The 26,073-nt window shown below is 39.1% G+C and overlaps 1 protein-coding gene across 5 annotated transcripts in view; it reads right to left on the bottom strand.

The window, feature by feature from the left end:
- Positions 1–25,690, bottom strand: part of pcdh19 (protocadherin 19) — a 184,850-nt gene extending 159,160 nt beyond the window's left edge. For 2 of the 5 annotated variants that reach the window (XM_061891559.1, XM_061891563.1), the window contains exons 1-2: positions 22,904–25,690; positions 16,261–16,609 (exon numbers count right to left, since the gene is read on the bottom strand). In XM_061891559.1, coding sequence (XP_061747543.1) covers positions 16,261–16,609; positions 22,904–25,035 — 2,481 coding nt within the window. In that variant the 5' untranslated portion in view covers positions 25,036–25,690. The remainder of the gene's footprint in view (positions 1–16,260; positions 16,610–22,903) is intronic. The other 3 variants (XM_061891561.1, XM_061891560.1, XM_061891562.1) reach the window with 3 other exon arrangements.
- Between the last annotated feature and the right edge of the window lie 383 nt (positions 25,691–26,073).

Below are 26,073 nucleotides of genomic sequence, written 5' to 3'. Positions count from 1 at the left end.
TGCTGAATTGTATTGTAAAAAATGTATGCATTATTCACTGTTACATGTACAGTACCATATTTTTCGGAGTATAAATCGCTCCGGAATATAAGTTCCACCTGCCGAAAATGCGTAATAAAGAAGGCCAAAAACATATATAAGTCGCACTGGAGTATAAGTCACATTTTTGCGGGAAATTTATTTGATAAAACCCAACACCAAGAATAGACATTTCAAAGGCAATTTAAAATAGATAAAGAATAGTAAACAACAGGCTGAATAAGTGTACGTTATATGACGCATAAATAACCAACTGAGAAGGTGCCTGGTATGTTAACCTAACATATTATGGTAAGAGTCATTCAAACAACTAAAACATGTAGAACATGCTATACGTTTACCAAACTATCTGTCACTCCTAATTGTTAAATCTGATTAAATCTTATACGTCTAATCTCTTACGTGAATGAGCTAAATAATATTATTTGATATTTTACGGTAATGTGTTAATAATTTCACACACAAGTCGTTCCTGAGTATAAGTCGCACCCCTGGCTAAACTATGAAAAAAACTGCGACTTATAGTCCGAAAAAATACGTTATATTATACCTTTTTTTGTTTTTGTCTTAATTATATTTAAATAATTGTTTATATATGTTAATTCAAAATATTACATGCAAAATTTGTATTTATACTAAATAATAATTACTTTGCATTTTAATTAAGTATTTTTTTATGTGAAATGAGATATAAACTAACAAATAACAATAAAAATAATTAACATATATTTTTTACTGCCTGTGTAGCTTAGTTGTTGCGTGGCACATACTTTTGAAATACATTTTGTTTCTCTTTAAACAATGATGTCATCGCTATTCACAAGTATCCTTAAGGCTTGGGCTAGAATGGCAATATTCACCCCGTGGCAAAATAATATTCCGAATCACCACTTTTATCCAGACCGGCACCAAAATATATTTGTTTCTTCATTAGACCATCCACCTGTGACAATAGGCTGTGTAAACGTCACTTTCCAGTGTCTTAAAGGGGAACTGCACATTTTTGTGGATTTTTCTTGCCTATCATTCACATGGTTTTCTTTTTTTAATGCATTCTAAATCATAAATAAACGTTAGAAAAAGTCAGCTAACAATGGATTGATTGATACTTTTATTAGTAGATTGCACAGTACAGTACATATTCCGTACAATTTACCACTAAATGGTAACACCCGAATAAGTTTTTCAACTTGTTTAAGTCGGGGTCCACGTTAATCCATTCATGGAGTCTACCATGAATGGATTAATGTGGACCCCAACTTAAACAAGTTGAAAAACTTATTCAGGTGTTTTCTTTTAGTGGTCAATTGTACGGAATATGTACTGTATTGTGCAATCTACTAGTAAAAGTTTCAATCGATCAAAAAGTCACTCTGTAAAGCACTCTAAACAACATCCAAAAACCTTGTTTTATTTAGTACACTATGAATGTAATGTAGTAAAATTCATAACATATAATCTTTACGTATTTTGCTCGTTTTAGCCATACAGCAGTGCATCAATTTCACAGACTCATCACGTTTGCGTTTTTCTTAAACAACTACTACTAATCATGGCAGACTTCATAAGAGACACATTTTTTAATAAAATAATTACTGTACAATGTCAGCTCTCAATGGGATGGCGGCTGATGATGTTTATATCTTCCTCTTTAGATGAATAATCAATCATGATCACCATCTCCAGGTCTATGTTGGCTGTCATGGTGAACCAAGTTCTCAGTTTGTGGATAAAATCTTCTACTATACAGTTGAGATGCATAATTTAGAATCTACTATTAACTTTCACAAGCTCCGAGGCGAAAAAGTAGTCAATAAGCTATCAATACGCCGTTAAAAATGGTCCTTAATGATAGCGCTTATAATAATATCGCGAGTACTATGTCACAAACTGTAAATGGAATATTGGTGGCGGTTATTGGAAGATTAGTGACTGAAATAGATTACTTCATTTTTAGCTGATTTTTGCTAACATTTATTTATGAATTAGAATGCAAAAATGAGGGATTGTGAATGACAGGCAATATTGCCATAAAAGTGCAGTTTTGCTGGACAATGAGGTGCCAGCACAACCCAGCAGGAAAAAGACATTGATATGTTGATTACACATACATGTCCTTTAAAATTGACTTTGAAACAACGTTGTAAAACAGTTGTCTCCATAAATTGAGACAACGTTGAAGTCTAAAGTTGGATCTACGTTGTTGGTTGGGAAATAAATAGACATCAGAACCCGACATTGATTAAACGTCGTCAAAAAGTATGTTGTTTCAATGTTATGTTGGAGTTGCTCAACGTAAGGACTAGTGTTCTCCCGATACCAATATTTGGGTATCGGTGCCAAAACATTTTTTGGTACTTTTCTAAATAAAAAGGACCACAAAAAATGTCAATATTGGCTTTATTTTAACAAAAAATATTACGGTACATTAAACATGTTTGTTATTGCAAGTTTGTCCTTAAATAAAATAGTGAACAAACAAGGCAAATCTCTTTTTGTAGTAAGTAAGCACACAAAGGTTACTGATTTAGCTGCTGAAATATGCAGTAACATATTGTGTAATTTATCATTCTAATATTTTCTCAGAATTAAGGACAAGTGGTAGAAAATGTATTATTAATCTACTTGTTCATTTATTGTTAATATCTGCTTATTTTCTCTTTTAACATTATAATAATAATGGATTAGATTTATATCGCGCTTTACTATTGTTATATACTCACAGCATGTTCTATCTACACTTCTGTTAAAATGTAATCACTTATTCTTCTGTTGTTTGATACTTTACATTAGTTTTGGATGATACCGCACATTTGGGTATCCATCCGATACCAGGTGGTTACAGGATCATACATTGGTCATATTCCAAGTCCTAATGTGTCCAGGGACATATTTCCCGAGTTTATAAACAAATAATATACATTTAAAAAAAGAAAGAAAGACAATTTTGTGATGTTAAAACATATTGATATAATCACAGTAGTATTGACTAGATACCTCCTGTACTTGATATCATTACAGTGGATGTTAGGTGTAGATCCACAAATGGTGTTTGTTTATACTGTCATTTCCCGGAAGAGTTGGTGCTGCAGGGAATTCTGGGAATTTGGTTTGTAGTGTTTATGTTGTGTTGCCATGCAAATATTCTTTCAAAATGTTTTTGGCATTGTTGTTTAGTGTAGTTTCACTATATGGTACATGTTTATGACAGTGTTGGCGTAGTTCATACGGCCACTCTTAGTGTGACATGTACAGTATGGTTGTTGACAAAGTATGCTCTTCATTGACATGTATGTAGTGTGTTCAATGTTAAGAAGTTAGTACTTAATGGTTAATTAGTTGACAAAGTGATATCTTGTCTTGACTTTGTTAACCATAGACTGTTTTATAATATGTCCAACAGCATGATTCCGGTGTGTAGGGATGCATGTACAGCTATCACCCGTCCGACAGGGTTGACGCTTGCCATAAAGGTACCATATTTGTCACCATGGGGACAAGGATTATTGATTTAGAAGTAGTTACTACACTGCTGGCTGTGGATAGGCATGCTCTCCGCGAACATGCTCGTCTGCATGCCATGATGTGACGACACCTGGTGGGAGACCGATACTTTTTAGAGGCGGTGTTCTACCGAATTTGATTCATTAGTATTGCGGTACTATACTAATACTGGTATACCGTACAACCCTATTAAAGACCGAATTCAACAAGTCCTCAACATCGTTTCAATGTATTGAGCCTACTGGGAAAACTTGTTGCTCATTGGCTAGTGCCGCTAGATTTAAATCACATTTGTGAATGAGGGTTCGAGCCCAGCGCTGGAATTAGACAACAGCTCCTCCACACAACTTCTTAAAACAGTCTGGTAATGATAAGGTGAGCAGTTTTCGCCAAATTTCGCCATTAAAGAACTAGCGCAGTGTGGAAAATCATTGACTTTCAGTCATTTTTAAGAGCCGTGACTATATGCACGTGTACTTTATGGACATGTCTGGTAGGGCTGGCAGAAATCGATTTTTGAATGAATCACAATTCCTATTCGTAAAGATTCTTAGGCGAGTCCAAAAAATAAAATATATTTAAAAAAATAAAATAATTTATATATATATATATATATATATATGTATATATATATATATGTATATGTGTATGTATACATACGTATACATGTATATATACATATATATGTATGTATATACGTGTATATATATATATATATGTGTGTGTGTATATACGTATATATATGTGTATATACTTATATATGTATGTATATAAAGTATGTATATATACATTAGTATGTATATATGTTTAAATATGTGTATGTATTTATATATGTATGTATATATGTATAAATAGTTGTGTATGTATATATATATATATATATATATATATATATATATATATATATATATACACACACACAGTGGGGCAAAAAAGTATTTAGTCAGCCACTGATTGTGCAAGTTCTCCCACTTAAAAAGAAGACAGAGGTCTGTAATTTTCATCATAGGTACACTTCAACTGTGAGAGACAGAGAATGTGAAAAAAAAATCCAGGAATTCACGTTGTAGGGATCTTAAAGAATTTATTTGTAAATTATGGTGGAAAATAAGTATTTGGTCAACCATTCAAAGCTCTCACTGATGGAAGGAGGTTTTGGCTCAAAATCTCACGATACATGGCCCCATTCATTCTTTCCTTAACACGGATCAATCGTCCTGTCCCCTTAGCAGAAACACAGCCCCAAAGCATGATGTTTCCACCCCCATGCTTCACATTAGGTATGGTGTTCTTGGGATGCAACTCCGTATTCTTCTTCCTCCAAATATGACGAGTTGAGTTCATACCAAAATGGATACATGGATGATACAGCAGAAGATTGGGAGAATGTCATGAGGTCAGATGAATCAAAAGTAGAACTTTTTGGTATAAATTCAACTGGTCGTGTTTGGAGGAAGAAGAATACTGAGTTGCATCCCAAGAACACCACACCTACTGTGAAGCATGGGGATGGAAACATCATGCTTTAAGGCTGTTTTTCTGCTAAGGGGACAGGACGATTGATCCGTGTTAAGGAAAGAATGAATGTGGCCATGTATCGTGAGATTTTGAGTCAAAACGTCCTTCCATTAGTGAGAGCTTTGAATGGTTGACCAAATACTTATTTTCCACCATAATTTACAAATAAATTCTTTAAAATTCTTACAATGTGAATTCCTCGATTTTTTTTTTCACATTCTGTCTCTCACAGTTGAAGTGTACCTATGATGAAAATTACAGACCTCTGTCATCATTTTAAGTGGGAGAACTTGCACAATTGGTGGCTGTCTATATACTTTTTTGCCCCACTGTATATGTATGTATGTATATATATGTCATGTCCAGTCACTCAGGCAGTGTATATTGTTGATGTGGATGATCATATCTGCTGTTCAGATTTACTTTAGAAAAGAGAAATGTTGGATACTTCTCTTTTTGCTTTATTTGTATTTGACTTTATTAATTGTTTAGGATATAATTTTATCAAACAAAACCAGTTTTCTTTTAAGTAAAATAGAAATGTATCACAGTTTATCTATTTTTGTTACGGCTACTCTTGCGTTCAAAAATGTTAGAAAAAATACAATTAAATATCGCAGAATAGTCCTGAGGAGGAGGTCTCTGACTCACTAAATTACTTAATAAGCACTCGAGGATATATTTCTAGATTCAAAATGATCATAATTTATTTTCATAAACAAAAAATATTCTCTGTGGTTGACTTCAACATAATCAAAATAACTTGTTTAGCGGTAAATAAACTGTTTCACTCCTCACTGCTTCAACATGACGGACAGACATAGGAGGAGGAAGTGGCTCACTAGTAGGAGCGTGAGCAGCTGAAAACAATCAGAGTCAATCATAATTAATCTAAAACATCGTATTTATCAACCTCATCATTGGCATTATTTGATTTCATTGTCCAAACAATTAATAAATGAATAATATAGATGGGCTCCAACGATTTTATTTCCAAAACTGGCACCAAATCACAGCAGGCACAAAACATTGATACAATGTTGATTTGAACAATTTTCCTTCTGTCTTAATAAAGTTAGTTTAAGTCAAAGTTATACATACACATCCTTTAAAACTAAACGTTGCAAAATAATAGTATTTGTAAATTGAGACAATGTTGTTGTTCAACGTTGGGAAATGACCAAAGGTGAAGTCAACGCCACAACCTGGCATTGAATAAACGCTGTCAAAAAGCATGTTTCAACCTTGTATTTGTGTTGTAGAATAATTGTTGGGAAATGACCAAAATCCAATGGTAAATTAAGGTCGTCACAAAGCATGTTGTTTTAATGTTAGGCTTGAGTTGCTCAACTTAAGGACCTAATTCAACAAGTTCTCAACATTGTTTTATTGTCTTGTGCCTGCTGGGATGTTATTTTAAAGTGTGAATCAATTCTGAATCGAATATTTGTCCCCAAAAATGGAATCGATTCGCGCAGTGCCCAATTATTCACAGCCCTAATGTCTAGTGATAGGTTGTACGTGATTTTTCCGACCGGGTCAGTGCTTTGATGGCGACATACCGGCAGGCTCCACACGTCTTAGCCGAGGGCTTGAGGTCAAGCTGCCAAGTAGGGTTGCGGCCGCCGTATTGAGACACAACGAGGCGGCAAAATAAACAGCAGAGGCAAAATAAGGGTGGTCAAGACCCTTTTTTAGATGCGCTTAAGTGTGTTCTTTTGTGACAGGCCAGGTTTGAGTTCACTTTATGCACACAGACAATGGAAACAATTCTCTAAAGTCTCCGCCTTACAAACCACTTCAATAATTAACCGCATCATCTGCCACTCAACAGAAGCTTTTATTTGGAGATGAAACGCTGCTCACTCCAAATCCCCTGATAAGAGACTTAAAAGAAAGATGATGGTCGTGCTTTGGTTTGTTTTGGAACGCGGTAAGCAAGTTCCAAGAAAGAACATGTCATGTTTACGCTTGCTCAATTCAAGCATCTGCAGACCGTCCCACATTTGTGTGCAAAAATGCAGCAAAAAAACAAGTCAAGTTCAACAAAGTCCAGTAAACATTTGCTTGCAACGTGACTTTAAAAAAAAAAAAAAAACATTTTACACTTGCTAGCTCTATTGAAGCAACACTTTTACCACACTTGCTGAATATTGTGCAAACAAGACTCCTATCCGTTTACGACAATAACTAAATTGATTTGATACTCCCTTGCCGAGATGAGCCGTACATTTCTCAATAACGCAGCACCTACTCTAAAGTACAATATAACATGCTGGCGGCAATAACGGCAACATTTATGGCCGACCGTATATTAAGCACAAGGGAGCCATAGCGATATTAAATAGGACAGCATTAAAAAGGGCATTTGAATGCAGGAATCATAATATGTTTGGATTATAGAACATGTCTATCCTTGCCCGATAGAACTGATAATGCCCAAGTTTCAAATCAAAGAGGCTCTCGATGTTCCTGTTGTTTATTTCCCCAAATTCAGCGGTCCACGATGTGGCGTGCAGGTTGTCCCAAGTAAAGCAAAAACATGAGTAATTTTTTAAATTAAATTGTTTGATTAATCTGTCCTGTTCAGCCTCTCAGGCAAATCATATTGTTGATATAAATTGCCATATCTATAGTACAATTTACTTTGTGGGATACTTTTCTCGTTGCCTTATTTGTATTTTACTTATATGTGTGTATGTATATATATATATATATATATATATATATATATATATATATATATTTACACACACAGAGTGGGGCAAAAAAGTATTTAGTCAGCTACCGATTGTGCAAGTTCTCCCAGTTAAAATGATGACAAAGGTCTGTAATTTTCCTCATAGGTACACTTCAACTGTGAGAGACAGAATGTGAAAAAAATTCAGGAATTCACATTGTAGGAATTTTTAAGAATGTATTTGTAAATTATGGTGGAAAATAAGTATTTGGTCAACCATTCAAAGCTCTCACTGATGGAAGGAGGATTTGGCTTAAAATGTCACTATACATGGCCCCATTCATTCTTTTCTTAACATTAATCAATCGTCCTGTCCCCTTAACAGAAAAACAGCCCCAAAGCATGATGTTTCCACCCCCATGTTTCACAGTAGGTGTGGTGTTCTTGGGATGCAACTCAGTATTCTTCTTCCTCCAAACACGACGAGTTGAGTTTATACCAAAATGGATACATGGATGATACAGCAGAGGATTGGGAGAATGTCATGTGGTCAAATGAAACCAAAATAGAACTTTTTGGTATAAACTCAACTCGTCATATTTGGAGGAAGAGGAATACTGAGTTGCATCCCAAGAACACCACACCTACTGTGAAGCATGGGGGCGGAAACATTACACTTTGGGGCTGTTTTTGCTAAGGGGACAGGACGATTGATTCGTGTTAAGGAAAGAATGAATGGGGCCATGTATCTTGAAATTTTTGGCCAAAACCTCCTTCCATCAGTGAGACCTTTGAATGGTTGACCAAATCCTAATTTTCCACAATAATTTACAATAAATTCATTAAAATTCCTACAATGTGAATGCCTTATTTTTTTTCATCACATTCTATCCCTCACAGTTGAAGTGTACCTATGATGATAATTACAGACCTCTGTCATCATTTTAAGTGGGAGAACTTGCACAATTGGTGGCTGACTAAATAATTTTTTGCTCCACTGTACTGTGTGTGTACATATATATATATATATATATATATATATATATATATATATATATATATATATATATATATATATATATATATACATACATACATACATATATGTATATATATATATATATATATATATATATATATATATACACATATATATATATATATACATATATATATATATACATATATATATATATATATATATATACATATATATATATACATATATATATATATATATATATATATATATATATACATATATATATATATATATATATATATATATATACATATATATATATATGTATATATAGATATAGATATAGATATATGTGTGTGTATGTATGTATGTGTATATATATATGTACATATATATGTGTATGTATATATATATATATATATATATATATATATGTGTATATATATATATGTGTATATGTATATATATGCATATGTATATATATGTGCATATATATGTATATGTATATATATGTGCATATATATGTATATGTATGTGCATATATATGTATATATATGTGCATATATATGTATATGTATGTGCATATATATGTATATGTATATATATGTGCATATATATGTATATGTATATATATGTGCATGTATATGTATATATGTGCATATATATGTATATGTATATATATGTGCATATATATGTATATGTATATATATGTGCATATATATGTATATGTATATATATGTGCATATATATGTATCTGTATACATGTGTATATATGTATCTGTATATATATATGTGTATATATGTATCTGTATATATATATATGTGTACATATGTATCTGTATATATATGTGTATATATGTATCTGTGTATATATGTATCTGTATATATATATGTGTGTATATATGTATCTTTATATATATGTATATATATATGTGTATATATGTATATGTATATATATGTTTATGTATATATGTGTGTGTATGTATATATGTTTATGTATATATGTATATGTGTGTGTATGTATATCTTTTTATGTATATATGTATATGTATGTATATATATATTTATATATATACTCATGTGTGTATATAGTTATATATATATATATACAAATGTGTGTATCTATATACATATAAATATATGGGTGTGTATACATATAGATATATATGTATAGATATGTATGTGTGTATATATGTATATGTATGTGTATATATATATACATATATATATATATGTGTGTGTGTGTGTGTGTGTGTACATGCAAATATATACATGTGTGTATACATATAGATTTATATTATATGTATATATATGTGTGTTTATATATGTGTACAAATATGTATGTAGATATATATGTATGCAAATATATATGTATATTCATTGATTTATGTATGTAATACGTACATACATACATTTATGTCATCCATACATACATGCCAAAAATGTCTAATTATTGGTATCGGGACAACCTGTGTGTGTGGTTTGTTTATAGAGGCCAAATAGTCCACAAGGCAATTCAGAATGCATTACAGAAAATTAAAAATGGCTAAAATAAACAATTATGTTAATGAGAAAAAAAAATCATAATTATTTAAAATTACTATCAATCAAACACTTTGGATTAAATACTTTATATACTACAATTAATACTTCTTTTGCACAAGAAAATAAAGGACTTTTCTGCAAATTAAGCTGTTTTTTTTAAGTCTATTCTCTGAGCAACCTTATTACTTGACTAACATGGTCGTATTTCCTGGTTCTAGTCAGGACTCGAGCAGCAGCATGCTGGAGGTACTGCAGAACCCCCTGAAAAAGTTTGGGGACCCCGCAACCTAATTGCTTAAATATTTTTTGCCCTGGAAATGTGATTAAAAAAAAAAGTGCAAAAGCTGCCCGCACAGAAAGAGGCCTATTTAAGCGCCTTTTAGCTCCTCATTCTATAAATTAATTCAAAATGGAATTAAAAAATGTTACAACACATGGGGGTAGTTATATTGATTATCAGTCCGCTTAAGATCTACAACTTTCTGCTTCATTTGTCATCCTTTGTGATTAATTACCCCCTGAGGGGGAAGAACACACACACCTGGCTGAGATGAAGCAAACAAGTAGAAGAACATATCTTCCCGCTACATGCTCATTATGTAGAATCACAGGTGGAAGAAGACTTCTAAGATGTACAATTCCACGTGGCAGCCAATGGCCGTTCCTATACTGTAGAATTGTCTCTCCCAGCAAGTCGTTGGCTATAATTAATCCATTGAAGACAGCTCTATTCTCCTCAGAGCGTCCATATCTAGCGCGAACAAACATCTCACAGCTGACACGCTTCAAAAAAAATAAATTAAAATACAATAGACGGGAGCGTCTGAGCCATATAGCGCTACACGTTGTCACCGGGGAGAGTACAATACATACAATTGCAGGTACGAGGGCCTTGGGGGAGACCTGTCACTGTTATCTTGGCCAGGTCTGTTGTTTGAGCGCAGGATGCGTGTGTGTGAAGCAGGAAAGGCTTCACAGCAGCTGCCATAAGCAGGCAGGATGCTGGCTGGCCCACATAACAAGCCAACAATGGTGTGATAACCGTTTTTATTATGATCATGCATTGCAGAACACGTGTCACTAAAGCACACGCCGGAAATCACGAGCGTGAACCCAGCTCGGGTGTAAAGAAGACAAAGATGATCCTGTTCTTCTAGTTTTTGTTGGTCTTGATCGCATTCCTTATTCAAGTGTGACATTTCTTACACACTAGAGGACTGTTTTGATTAGTTTAAAAAAAATATGTATCAGGGCTGCAACTAACGACTATCTTTACGATTAGTGTACTAAAAGGTGAGACTAAAAAGATGGAATTGTCAGACCACAGCACACTTTTCCACTTTATATCAGTCCATCTTAGATGAGCTCGGACCCAGCGAAGCCGGCGGCGTTTCTGGGTGTTGTTGATAAATGTCTTTCTCTTTGCATAGAGTTTTAACTTGCATTTACAGATGTAGTGACAAACCGTAGTTACTGACAGTGGTTTTCTGAAGTGTTCCTGAGCTCATGTGGTGATATCCTTTACACAAATATGTCGCTTTTTAAAGCAGTACCGCCTGAGGTGCAGTGATTTCTTCAGATTCTCTGAACCTTTTGATTACATTACTGGCCGTGGGTGGTGAAATCCCTAAATTCCTTGCAATTGCTCGTTGAGAAATGTTCTTAAACTGTTGGACAATTTGCTCACGCATTTGTTCACAAAGTTGTTACCCTCCCCCCATCCTTGTTTGTGAATGTCTGAGGATTTCATGGAAGCTGCTTTTAGACCCAATCATGGCACCCACCTGTTTCTAAATTAGTTTGTTTACCTGTGGGATGTCGCAAATAAGTGTTGGATGAGTGTTCCTCAACTTTCTCAGGTTTTTTTTGCCACTTGTGCCAGTTTTCTTTAAACATATTGAGGCATCAAATTCCAAATTAGCTAATATTTGCAAAAAATTAAGTTTACCAGTTCGAACATTAAATATCTTGTCTTTGCAGTGTATGCAATTAAATATAGTATTCTGTTTTTATTTACGATTTACACAACGTGCCAACTTCATGTATGTATGTGTATGTGTGTATATATATATATATATATATATATATATATACATACATAGATACATGTATATATGTATACATACATACATGCATATATATATATATATACACATATATATATACACATTCAATCATACACGAAGTTAGCACGTTGTGTAAATCATAAATAAAAACAGAATACTATATTTAATTGCATACACTGCAATCAAACACTATATATATATATATATATATATATACATAGATACATGTATATATGTATACATACATACATGCATATATATATATATATATATATACACATATATATACACATTCATACATACACGAAGTTAGCACGTTGTGTAAATCATAAATAAAAACAGAATACTATATTTAATTGCATACACTGCAATCAAACACTATATATATATATATATATATATATATATATATATATACCCTTAACTAATGGTATTATATAATTACGTCATATTGTGGTTTTTTTTTTCATTATTTGACGACGTAAATAATGTGATTAAAAAAATCCTCTGCCATAATATTGTTTATTTCAACATAAATGACCAAATGTTCTTCATTAGCATGTCAATTTCAAAACGTTCCTTGAATGTCACGGAAATGTCAAACTGGGCTTCATAAGTGCGAAATTATTTATTTGCCATTTATATAAGGGAGCGTTTCATGTTTAAGTGTGACGTTTGTCACACGCTGCAGGGCTTCCGTCGACGCTAGATGTCACGGCGGGGAGAAAAGACAACAACAAACGGCTACGGCAAGTCGAGGTATTGCGGTCGGAGAGGTTAAAGAGCGGTCTCGCTTGCTCAAAGAGATGCTTGTCAACTTCGGGAGAAGCGGCCGGTGATGGAGGCTGCGTGCTAAGCAGGTCCCCCCCTGAACCCCCTCATCACCCCCACTCCCGGCCTCCGTCAAGCCAAGCCAATCAAGCGTCTCTAAGACAACATTGGCCCAGACACCTGGCACTGGCACTCGTTCACCAGTCTTCACTCACTCGCTCTGTTTGCCCTGGCGTCGCTCCGTCACGACGCCTCCCGGCTTTGCATATAAGATTATCACAATCAATCGAAGCCTATTTGTCTACCTCTCTACTTTTTCATTAGCCAAGGCTCAGCTAATCCGGCTGCAAATGTGCTTCCATTGGATAATTAAGACACAAAGACAGGATGTCTCAGTGCATAAGTCTATCCATTCCTGTATGTTGGTTTTTTTTATGGATAACAAACGCTCAGAGTTGCATTCAATCGCTTTCTACTGAGGGATGAATTTGAGTTCTCAAAGTAATGAGATGTTTTCATCCATGTATTTACCTATAACGATGTGATTTTTTCCAAGTATTTCCTATCTACAAGCCCGCTTACATGTTTAGAAACGTGGAAACAGTGATTTCTAGATTTCTGCGGCTCAAGATGTCCAATAACAGTGGGTTGATGCTGACCACAAACCCCTAGCCGATTAGTCCAGGTCATGTCTTGGTTCATGTTTGTTGTGGTTGTTAGAGCCATATACTCTTTCTGTCCGTCAAATTCATGACGTCATTCATGGCTCAAGGCCGGGGCTGGGATCTTGCTCAGGTGTTGCTGAGTGGAGGCGCAACAGTTTTTGACTGTGCCAGGCTAGTATTTGTTTGCTCCCGTGTATTTTCCGTTTTTGTTACAAAGTGAGTTATATTTACGTGACTTTTTGATAATAAATATTTTTGTTAAACATGGACGCAATTCTGGACATCAATTATTAGCCGGCTGCACGCGTCTGAACTAGCTTTAGTTATATTCGGCAACCAGTAGCAGTAAGAGTATAGGACTTTACCGCTACAGAGGTTCTCCTATGTTTGAGTCTATTTGGGTTTCAGCGCTCTTTCCTTTTGTTTCTTTTCTTGTTGCTAGGTCCGCTGATTAGACACAGCAGTCTCTGTTTATTGATTTGTGTCCCAACCTGCTGCTGCCACTAATCAAGCCCCTTTTTATGTTTGGTTTGCCTATTGCTATTATTGCTTAAGTCTTAGTTACTAACTATTCATGTTTTCTCTTTAAGCTAATTGCTGCCTTGACCCTCCTGTGCGCCTACGAGCGTCACACCATTTGTCTAGTTTTTTTAGCCTTATATATGGAATAAAATTAATCTTCTGCGGCTTCCCGTCTTTTGCCTTCTTGGAACACGGCTGTTGCTACAATGCAACCGTAATGTAACCGATCCCCCCCTTCTAGATGAAACTATATAGATGTGTTGTCCCCCGGCTGACAAGCGGATAGCAACTTAAGTGTCTCCATAAATAGTGTGGAGCCGCTACCCTAAACTAATGATAAGCACCTCTGTTAAGGGAAATAAACTGAATTTCTCAATATCTTAAGTATCTTTGTCAGGTCACAAGTAGATTAATCAGAGTGAGGATAATATAACAAGTGTTGGTGTGTCAGCATTGTGACCGTCTGTACACGACACGTAAATGAAGGTGGATCGAAATAATTCCCAGGATAGAAATGAGTAGTAGATGATAGTTTTCGCTTTCGTTTAGTTACTGTGTACTACATAATTGACTTTATTTTGAATAAATGATTGCATGTAATAGGTTTTTTTGACTTTTCGGTCCTTTAAGTAAAATTTCCTGTGTTGTGGACATCTTTTTTATTGTGATTTTTCCAAAGAGGGTTGTTTTGTTTAATTAAAATATTCCGCGTCACAGTACAATTTTTCAATGTTTATGGTTTAAATTTATTTCATCCATGCTATACAGATGGGCGAAAATGTTACCCTAGTTTTATCAAATTTGGACGGATTTCTTTGAGGAGCAAAACACGAACGGGTTGAAATTAATTTTCGCACATGTGCGACAGGCTTTTTTTGTTAAATCCCACGGGTTTATTTTAAGTCGCTTTTGCGATCAAATTTGTCACACTGCATAGAGGTCACAAGTGAGTCGCCAGCTATCCGCCAACATCATTCTTTATTCCCTATCTTCTTCACACAGTCCCTCCGAAGCAGCTCAGACAGGCCTAGTAAATCAGCATCCCTGTAAGTAGGTCTCATTGACCTCTCTGCATCCACTGGTGCCTGAATATCTCAGGATCACCTGCTCAATACATCAATATCCATCCTGTTCCTTGTTTTTAGGTCCCTTCAAACACCCCACCTTCCTCTCCATGAATGCCACAGGGAGATTGTAGTCATCAATTACGACTGCCGATGAGCAACAACAAAGCACAGACGTGCGGATCGTCTGTCTCTTAGAGACTGAGGACGAGTGGGTGAGGGTGACGAGTGAAGGTGTTCAGAGAATCCAATGAAGCGCTCTGTACCTCGGACAATCTATGAAATAAAGATCAGCTGGTCTACATACGCCGTGAGTTTAAATAGCCTTTCTCGTCAGACCTTCTCCGCTCCGCTGGAGCCGTGCATGCTACTGTACGTCAGGGTGATTCAAAGGCCGGCTGCGTAGCCGTTCCGCAAAGCTGCAGCAGCCGCACAAAAGCATTCAAGCAATCTGGGCGTACGATTATTATTTCCGCTAGCACCTGACAATGCCGTGTGACGGCGCCGATTAGCCGCGTCGATATGTACTCGCCGAGCGCACCAAAGTGTGCCTCAAGGATCTTTTTCCTATCCACGGTCCAAACCCGCTTACCAAACTACAAGTTTATCGTCTAAGGCCAATCTCGATCTCCTCGAAAAGCCTCCAACATTTCACTCAGACGGACTGACGTGCAGGAACACATGCCATTTGAAATAGCTTAACCTTCCATCAGCGAGCGGCAGACATTTCACTGACAGCACAATCTTTGCTGTGATGGAGTGCTAAATATCACTGCAACTTGAGATGTGTCAAACAGCATCTCGCCCGTCCCCATCGAGGACTATCAAGCAGCATCAAACAGACCTTGACAGAAGTCGACATTGTGTTCGCTCTACGGCCTTCGCACCGTGCACGGGTTCTCACCTCTGGCAGCGGCATGCCGTTGATGATGAGGTCTGGCTGCTGGTGACCCTGCCCGGCGAACGGGTGCTGATAGCCGCCGTGGTTGGGCGCGGCATTGCGCGAGTTCTGGTTCTCCACGTTGAGGAAGGTGCTTTCGGAGCGCCTGCAGCCCAGCGGCAGGCTCTGCTGGTGGTAGTCGAAGTAGTTGAGCGAGGAGGTGAGCGAGGAGCAACTCACCACGTTCATCTTGTCCGTCTCCTCGACATCGCGCGGCACCAGGCGGATGTCGTTCTTGCTCAGCTTCTTCTTCTTGCTCGACTTCTTCTGGTTGCCGTAGGAGTATTCGGCCACCCTGCGCAAGTAGAAGAAACTGAACAGACTCAATAAAGCAGTGCTCTGTTTTGGCACTCCTCTTGCACACAGTCAAACAAGCACGGTTTCAGTTCTTGACTCGATTGCTGACATCTTGGGTTGGCTCATCACCATCAGCCGGCACAAGACATTGATGCGTTGATTATACAAACTTTATACATCCTTTAAAACTGACTTTGAAACAACGTTGCAAAGTAGTTGTATTTGTACATTGAGACAACGTCAATGTCCAATGTAGGATTCACAATATCGGTTGGGAAGTTTCCAAATTTCAAGGGTCAAATCAATGTCACAAACCGACATTGAATAAACATTGTCAAAAAGCATTTTGTTTCAACGTTGTATTTGTGTTGTGGTATTAGGGGACCAAAATTCAATGGTCAAATCAACGTCAGAAGCCAACATTGATTAAACAACGTCAAAAATCCATGTAGATTTAACGTTAAGTTGGAGTTGCTCAACGTCCGGTAATTCAGAAAGTTCTCAACGTTGTTTTAATGTCTTGTGCCTGCTGGGCTAAAGATCGGTTTATGCTCCCACACGTGTTCCAGGTGGAATCGGCTTCTAGTAAATAATTACTCGTCGACCCCGCGATGCACTGGTACGTAGTAAGTGAACAGCAACGTGTGCGAAATCTGTACACCAAATGTTTTATACTATAAAAAAGAAAATCTATATCGAAAAACGTGACCCCAAGAAGGTATATGACCCAACTTTGCAAACGCCTTCTCTACAGATTTCAGGTCATTTGCAATAAATCGCAAAATTGCAGTTTTAAATAACACGTATAAAGTGTTGCAAGTTGCTAAGTTTGGACTTTCTGGAAAACATTACCCTTATGACCTGATCTGAAGATTGCATTTCTTAAATGAGCAAAATAGAGAGCACAATTTATTTAGCATGTCTGCCTTCATGAATATGCAGAATATATGCTGATGATCAGAACAACCACAATACTGGGAGAAGATGCAAATGTGATAATTTAGTGCTCACAGTGTAATTTATCGAGACCAAACCTGTTCTGCTGCTACTGTTTTGGGTCTATTTAGCACCTCTGGAATAAACTGGCGCATTTACGCATAAACGGATGCGAGAAAAGAGACTGTAGCGTTGCAAAGACAGACAATTGAGAGCGTCTTCCCTCTGTGTGCGTGACAACATATTTAGACCTTCAGAAGTCCTAATTGGTCTATTCAGTGATATTTTATCATTTTAGAACTGTTGGATGCCTCAAGGGAATGATTAGAACTAATTAAATCGTTTTATTTTGCTGACATTAATGTTTTTTTATAAATATATATATATGTATATATATATGTGTGTATATATATATATATATATATATATATATATATTTATTTTTTTAAATGATTTGCAATATGCATTTTCTTGCATTTGGATCATTGTAGACCCACCATCACAGCCTCTGAGTGCACATTTCGTGTTCTAAAAAGTAGGTTCTGTTGTTTGGGTCAGAGTTTTCTAACAATGTTGCGCTTGATGGCTGCCCAAAAAAAATCAATGTTTTAGCTATGGTCCATATTGTAATACATTTTTCTACTACTAGTAATAACGTTTTCAAATAGACAAAGTCTGAAGCTAAAGTCAGATGTGACTTAAGCACAAACAATATAACTAAACAGGTGAAGTTGTATTCTCATTTGCACTTAATTTTTTTTTGACAGTGTAGTTAGGAAACATTATTACTACTTTAGTTTATTTTAGCACTACAACATTGTCTGTTTTTCACAAGTGATTTATGAGTCCCTTCTTATGCAGTACATTTGGGTAGTACTTATTTTTCTAATCAGTTTGACCTAATCTTTGCAATTAACACATGTTTTCATACCATTTGACAAGGTTGTAAACTGGAAGTAGGTTAATTTATCATTATTGAATAAGATGAAAATCAAGAGTAGGACTTCTAATTCGGCCCAGAGTCCTTCTGCGGTAGGTCAAAAAGGTTAAGAACCCCTGGTCTAGATTGCGCTTCAGTATAGCCCAGAAAAGGTGGTACAAGTTTAAATTGTGCGAAGGGAAATGACTGATTTAAGTCATAATTTCTTGTTATCAATCGCAGTCTTAATAGATCACATTAAACACGTCCTTGCAATTTTTCATTTTACAAACCCGATTTAGAATTTATTTGCATCTTAGCTGATCAGGCCCTTGGTTGTTTTCGCGAAAAAACACTTATTTCTAACGCATATCGGACGTCGTCATGCCTACGCAGGAGCATAAACCAGCCTTAAAGGCACTCCCTGCCCCAAGAGGCCGCCATTTCTCGTGTTTGCATTTGCATGCTCAACATGGGACATGTCACAAACAGGCAGGCAGTATGCAAACATGCCAAAAACCACAGCATACAAAGTGACACCGGTACAGAGCAGCACCACCGGTAGATGCGAGCATACCCAAAGCACACACACACCACAGGTTTTGCCTACCAAGCAAGCATATACGAACAACACGGAGTGCAGTACAACATGGAGAAATTCTTCGCACGGGCTCGCATATTTCTGCAGGAGAAGCAGATGCTATTTACGCGACCAAAGTCACTCGACGTGATGATTGCGATATAAACCGCGGGGTTTCCTTTCTTTTGCGTGGCCTTTAAAAGATGGCGTTTCTATCCTCGCCGTGTGCAGCATATGGTCTGCAGAGCCTCGTGCGGAATGTCTGTGTGATTGTCGCCCCCACCGGCCCTCTGTTTCTTCCCTCTAATCCTCCAACACTTCCACAAAAGAAGCTCCGTTGTTTAGTTGCTTTCATTTTTCTTGCAGATTGCATCTTGAAAAGGAGCCGCCGCCCGCTCCCACTCCCCCCGCTCACTCCCCCTCCCACTGATTTCCAGGCAAGTAAACGAGAGGCTGCAAACGCCTCGTTTTGGTTCATCATTTAACATGACGCTTGCCGCTCTACTCTGTTTCCAAATGCTATGAGGACAAGCAAATGTTTCTGGAACTAGCCATCAATTGGAGATAACTTCGTAGTCAGGGTGGGGGCTGACTCTGAAGGGCACACATCACATAAGGGCTGATTATAGCACCCAGCAGGGGGGGAGAGCGCATGTCTACAGCTGATTATTGTTTCCTCTTTGAGTGAGATTTGTATTGACAATTTCTATTACCTGTCTCTATTGACACTAAACATATGAATCTTAATGGCAGTGAAAGAACAGGAGTGTCTGACATTTTTTTTTTTCAATTAGGGCCGCACACTGAACAATGAAAGCATGCAGGGGTCATTTGGATATTTTTCATTTTCAAACCCAAATACGATATATATTAATTTGTTGAACAATAAAGGTCCTGGTGTCTGAAAAAGGTATGTCACTAAAATGTTTAAAATATATATATTGTTTTACTTTCAACACTTAACACAGTGATTTTCAACCTTTTATAAGTTATAAAAGTGAAAAATTTTTTAATTCAAGTACCCCCTAATCAGAGCAAAGCAAGAAAAAGAGATAAAGAAGTAAAATACAGCACTATGTCATCAGTTTCTGATTTATTCAATTGTATAACAGTGCAAAATATTACTCATTTGTAGTGGTCTTTTGTGAACTATTTGGAAAAAAAGATATAAAAATAACTAAAAACTTGTTGAAAAATAAACAAGTGATTCAATTATAAATAAAGATTTCTACACATGGAAGTAATCATCAACTTAAAGTGCCCTCTTTGGGGATTGTAATAGAGATCCATCTGGATTCATCAACTTAATTCTAAACATTTATTCACAAAAAAAAGAAATCTTTAACATCAATATTTATGAAACATGTCCACAAAAAATATAGATGTTAACACTGAATATTGCATTGTTGCAGTTCTTTTCACGCTTTATGAACTTACGTTCATATTTTGTTGATGTATTATTCAATAAATATATTTCAAATGGATTTTTGAATTGTTGCTATTTTTAGAATATTTTTGAAAAATCTCATGTACCCCTTGGCATACCTTCAAGTACCCCCAGGGGTACGCGTACCCCCATTTGAGAACCACTGACTTAACACAGGACATTGCTACAATGTTGATTATACATGTTTTTTTAAACTGACTTCTAAACAATATGGCAAAATTGAGACAACATTGATGTTTAGCGTTGGCTCCACGTTGTTGTTTGAAAAAGGACCAAATTTCATTGCTCAAATGTACGTCACAACCTGACCCGGCCGAGTAATACCAGAGACTATAAAAAAAATGGGACCCATTGTCTCCCTGCTTGGCGCTCACCATCAAGGGTTGCAATTGGGGGTTAAATCACCATGAATGATTCCGCCCGCTGCTCCCCTCATCACCCAGGGGGTGATCAATGGGATGGGTCAAATGCAGAAGACAAATTCCGCCACACCTAGTGTGTGTGTGACAATCATCGGTACTTTAACTTGAACATTAAATAAACGTTGTCAAAAAGCATGTAGTTTCAACGTTGCATTGGTGTTGTTGAATGTTAGTTGGGAATGACCAACATTCAATGAAAAAAAAAACATCCAACATTGATTAAATTTTGTGAAAAGGCATGTTGTTTCAGCGTTATGGTTGAGTTGTTCAATGTCAGGGCCTAATTTAACAAGTTCTCAACGTTGTTTCAATGTCAATTGTCTGCTGGGAAATATGGATTGATCAACTTTAGATTCATCCAATGCCGTAGTTATTTAAAGTTAAAGTACCAATGATTCAAACCCCCGCCCGAGTCATACCGAAGACTAAAAAAATGGGACCATTATCTCCCTGCTTGGCACTCAGCATCAAGGGTAGGAATCGGGGGTTAAATCACCAAAAATTATTCCCGGGCACGGCCACCGCTGCTGCCCACTGCTCCCCTCACCTTCCAGTGGGTGATGTCAATTATATGTGAAGTGAATTATAGTTATATAGCGCTTTTTCTCTAGTGACTCATAGTGAAACCCAATATCAAATTTTTACATTTAAACCAGTGTGGGTGGTACTGGGAGCAGGTGGGTAAAGTGTCTTGCCCAAGGACACAACGGCAGTGACTAGGATGGCGGAAGCGGGGATTGAACCCGCAACCCTCAAGTTGCTGGCACGGCCGCTCTACCAAGGTTGATGGGTCAAATGTAGAGAATGATTTCGCCACACCTAGTGTGTGTGTGTTAAAAAATATATTTTATGGATTTTTTAAGAAATCAGTTTTTATGACAAACACAAAATATGCAATATTTTCCCCAAAGCATTTTTCAAAATGGAATATTTGATATAAATTAATTGGTCAATAGTTCATAACATTGCTTATGATTCATTATTATTTTGTGAACAATTACAATCGAGCTCAAAGTTTTGGGGGAACCAAAAGGCCCTAACCGTTAAAAATAAGTCATATAAAAATATTTTTACTTTCAACGCCTAAATATCTTGATCGTCAGATCTATCTGTTGATTTTAAGTGTTAAGAAAAAATATAGTTTTGCAGATTTTTCTTGTTACATATCATCTGTTTGCTTTTTCATTCCTCTTTGAATGGTTTCTCCGTAATAGTATTTTTTAATGTACTGCGGGCCGTTAAAAAATTAGCTCCAGTCGGCAAATGGCCCCCGGGCCGCACTTTGGAAACCCCTGGATTAGAACGTTTAAATAAGTACATCCAGCTGCCACGACTATAGCTGACGTTATGCTAGCTCGCTGAAACAGTTGTACCTAATGTTGTGGCCGGCGATTGTATCAAACCAAGCAAGGAGCGAGTACAAAACAAGTCATGTTCAGGTATTTTGGGCTTATTGTAACTTGACTTTCAAATCGACACAATCATATTTCAAGCGAAATATGATTATGGCTGCAGGTGAAGTCTCAAATCCAATCTATATGTAAATGTATAATGTTAATGTGGCACCGGGCCTGATTGCTGATTGACGAACTAAAAAAAAAAACACACCAAAAAAACAGTGTTCCAGGCATTAACAATATGGTCGGAGTGGTGTGTATCTCAGCCCACATTTTGAGAAAAGAAGGGGAGGTGGAAGCTTTGAAGCCACCTCATAATCATAGCAGATTAAAGTTGTTAACAACCAATCAGGCACGGTTAAATAAGAATTGTCCGCCATCGAAGCAGCAGGGCGTTAATTGTCCGGCAACACGCCCACAAATTGAACATGACACTCATATTTATGAGCCAATCGGTCACAAAGCGGGGATTAAATCAGTCAATCACTCAGCAACAACGGACTTCAGACGGACTCATCCTATTTAGAGAGAAGCCGAGGTCAAAAACCTGCCGGCCGGGCCTTGAAAGCCACAACGCACGAACACACAAGCAAACATGGGGGTCAGTACCTGCAGTTGTAGGTCCGGATTTCCTTGTTGTCCCTCTTGCACTTGACGGCCACAAAGATCATGGTGACAAAGAGGATGGCGGCGATAGAGGCCAGCGCGATGATGAAGATGAGAGACAGGTTGACCGGTCCGATGGACTCACGGGCATTGAGGTTGGGCGAGAGGTAGACCACGATGTAGGCCGAGGCGGACAGAGAGGGTTTGCCGTGGTCGCGTGCCACCACCGTGATCTCGTAGCTGGACTTGGCGTTCTCCCCGAACATGCGAGTGGACCTCACCTCCCCGTTGACCTGGTCTATCTCGAAGAAGGCCCGGTCGCCCTCGGAGATGGTGTAGGTGAGGCGGCCGTTCTCGCCCTCGTCGTAGTCGTCCGCTTTCACCCGGGTGACCATGTGGCCCACGCCGGCGTTCCTGGGAACGGACACCTCCGCGGTGCCGTTCACCAGAGGCGGGTCGGTCATGACGGGGGTGTTGTCGTTGACGTCCAGCACCACGATTCTCACGGTGGCGTTGCTCGACAGGGACGGGTTGCCGTTGTCCCTGGCGAGGACTTTGAAGTCAAACGTCCTGGTGTACTCGTGGTCGAAGGACCTCATGGAGTAAATGCGGCCCGACGGGTTGATGCTCACGTACGTGTTTACGTCCATGTGCTTGATCTCACCGGGGACGATGGAGTAGGACACGGTGCCGTTCATGCCCAAGTCGGGGTCTTCCGCCGACACCGCCAGCAGGCAGGAACCGGGCAGGTTGTTCTCCATCACCATCTCCTGATAGTGCGGCTTGAGGAAGTGGGGAGGGTTGTCGTTCTCGTCCGTAACTTTGACCACCAGCGACTTGACGGCGCGCAGGGGCGGGACGCCGCTGTCCTCGGCCTGGATGGTCAGGTTGTACGTGTCCTTCTGCTCCCGGTCCAGCCGTCCGTCCACCAGGATGGTGGAAAAGCTCTCGTACTCCTGCAGCCGGAAGGGGACGTTGCCCTGGAGCCGGCACTGCACCTTACCGTTGGCCCCGGCGTCCTTGTCGGAGACGCGCACCAGGGCGATGACATAGCCTCGCTGAGCGTTCTCGCTCACCTCCACCATCTCCGTGTTGAGGGACAGGAGGTTGATGACGGGCGGGTTGTCGTTGGTGTCCATCACGTTTACCGTGACTTTGCAGTGCGCCGGTATGGAGTTGGGACCCAGGTCTTTGGCCTGCACGTCTATCTCGTAAATCCGGGCGGTCTCGTAATCCAGAACCCCGTCGACGGTGATTATTCCGGTACGGGAATCAATTTTAAAAGCGTCCCTCGTTTTCTCGGTGACGTAGCTGTTGAAGGAGTACACCACCTCGCCGTTGGTGCCCTCATCCGGATCCGTCGCATTCAGGTCTACGACTAAGGTGTTGACGGGGGAGTTCTCCATCACGTTGACGGTGTACACGGGCTCGTCAAAGACGGGGTTGTTGTCATTAGAGTCGACGACTTTGATGTTTAATTGGACCGCGCCTATTTTCGGAGGGTCTCCTCCGTCCTCGGCGCTGATCTCATAACTGTAGTGGGACTGAGTCTCTCGGTCTAATGATTTTTGCACCACGAGCTCTGCAATCTTGGAACCGTCCCCTCGCGTTTTGATCTCCAGCCCAAAGAGCTCATTGGGGGTGATGGAGTAAGACTGCACGCCGAAGACGCCCGAGTCCGGATCACTCGCCCCCTCCAGGGGGAACCTGGTCCCGGGGGAGGCGTTTTCCGAGATCTCAATGTCGATGTGGCCGGTGGGGAACTTGGGCGCGTTGTCGTTCAAATCCTCGATTTCAACTTTGATGACGCAGATCTCCATAGAGTTGGACATCACCTCCAGGGAGATAACGCACTTGGGGTTCTGCCGGCACACGACGTCCCGGTCGATCTTCATCTGCGTGGTAAGAATTCCCGCCGGGCTCAGTTCTACCCAGCGCGGCTCCGAGTTGGAGATGACCCGCAAGTAGGGCGGCTGCGGCGCGATTTGGAATCCCTGTTTGAGCGCGTCCTTTGTCACATTCCCAATCACGGAGCCGGGCTTCATCTCCTCGTTAATTCCATATTTCAGGTTGATGACCGCCTCGGAGCACACCCAGAACAAGAGCAGCAGCGCAACCACATGCATTAATTCCATTTCCAAGCTTTGAAATCGGACCTGTTGAGTTAATAAATAGCTCAATTAACACTACTGCGCCTTGTCAATCATTTTGTCCCCCCCCCCCAAAAAAAAAAAAAAAACGAAAAAAAAAAAAAATGTTGAGAGGGTGGTTTTGTTGATTTGTGTCAAAGTGGTACATCCGCTCCGCAGCGGAGCAGCGCGGGCTGACGGCGGGGCTGTGGTGCGCGGTGCGGGGCAGGCTGCAGTGATTTCACCGGGCGAGCGCTCCGGTGCGTGTCCTCATGGCGCAAATTCAATCCAGAGTGGCAAGTCCGCAAAACGCTCAAAAGTAAAAGTCGTCCTGCTTCAGTGCAAACGTTACATTTCCATCAATTGAGGGGAAAATCTGAAGTCACAGTTAAAAAAAAAAAAATACAAAAAAAATACAAAAAACAGTCCGATTTTGGGTTTGGTTTGCCGCTGCAGGAATGTGTCCTCACATCTGCTGCTCCTCCATCCCTAAACCACGGCAGCTAACACTTCCCCCCGCCAAGAAAAAAGCCGCAAATATCCATAAAGATAAAAACCCCTTTCGAACACAAACATCTATAACTGACCCGGCGGCTCGTGGCATTCGGCGGCGGACTCGAACATGCGCTCCTCCCGCTCCACTGACGCACACTGGCGGACGCGCATCAGCTCAGTGCCGGGCTCTCCGTGCGTGCGGACCCGCAGTCCCCCCTCCCGCCCCCAGCCAGCCCCTCCTCAGCCAATCAGGGGTTACACAGCCGGGATGGAGCCGCTGGGTGGGTGGGGCAAACAAAACGCACGACGTCCATCCAGCAGATATACCTGCTCTCCTCCTCTCCCTCCTACTTTCTTCCAACACTCCAATCTAAAGAGGGGGTCCACCTGAGACCACCTGAAAACTACCCAATGCCCAGCTCTTAAAATCCAATTCAATATCACCATGGAGAAAGAGAGGCTGCTTTGGTGGGGACGGCGTGGCCGTGCCAGCAACCTGAGGGTTCCTGGTTCGATTCCCAGCTTTTGTCCTTGAGCAAGACACTTCAC

This window comes from Nerophis ophidion, linkage group LG29 (assembly GCF_033978795.1).
Source record: "Nerophis ophidion isolate RoL-2023_Sa linkage group LG29, RoL_Noph_v1.0, whole genome shotgun sequence".
Classification (NCBI taxonomy): Eukaryota; Metazoa; Chordata; class Actinopteri; order Syngnathiformes; family Syngnathidae; genus Nerophis; species Nerophis ophidion.
The sequence above is the reverse complement of the archived record's forward strand: the minus strand, read 5'-3'. Positions and strand labels throughout refer to the sequence as shown.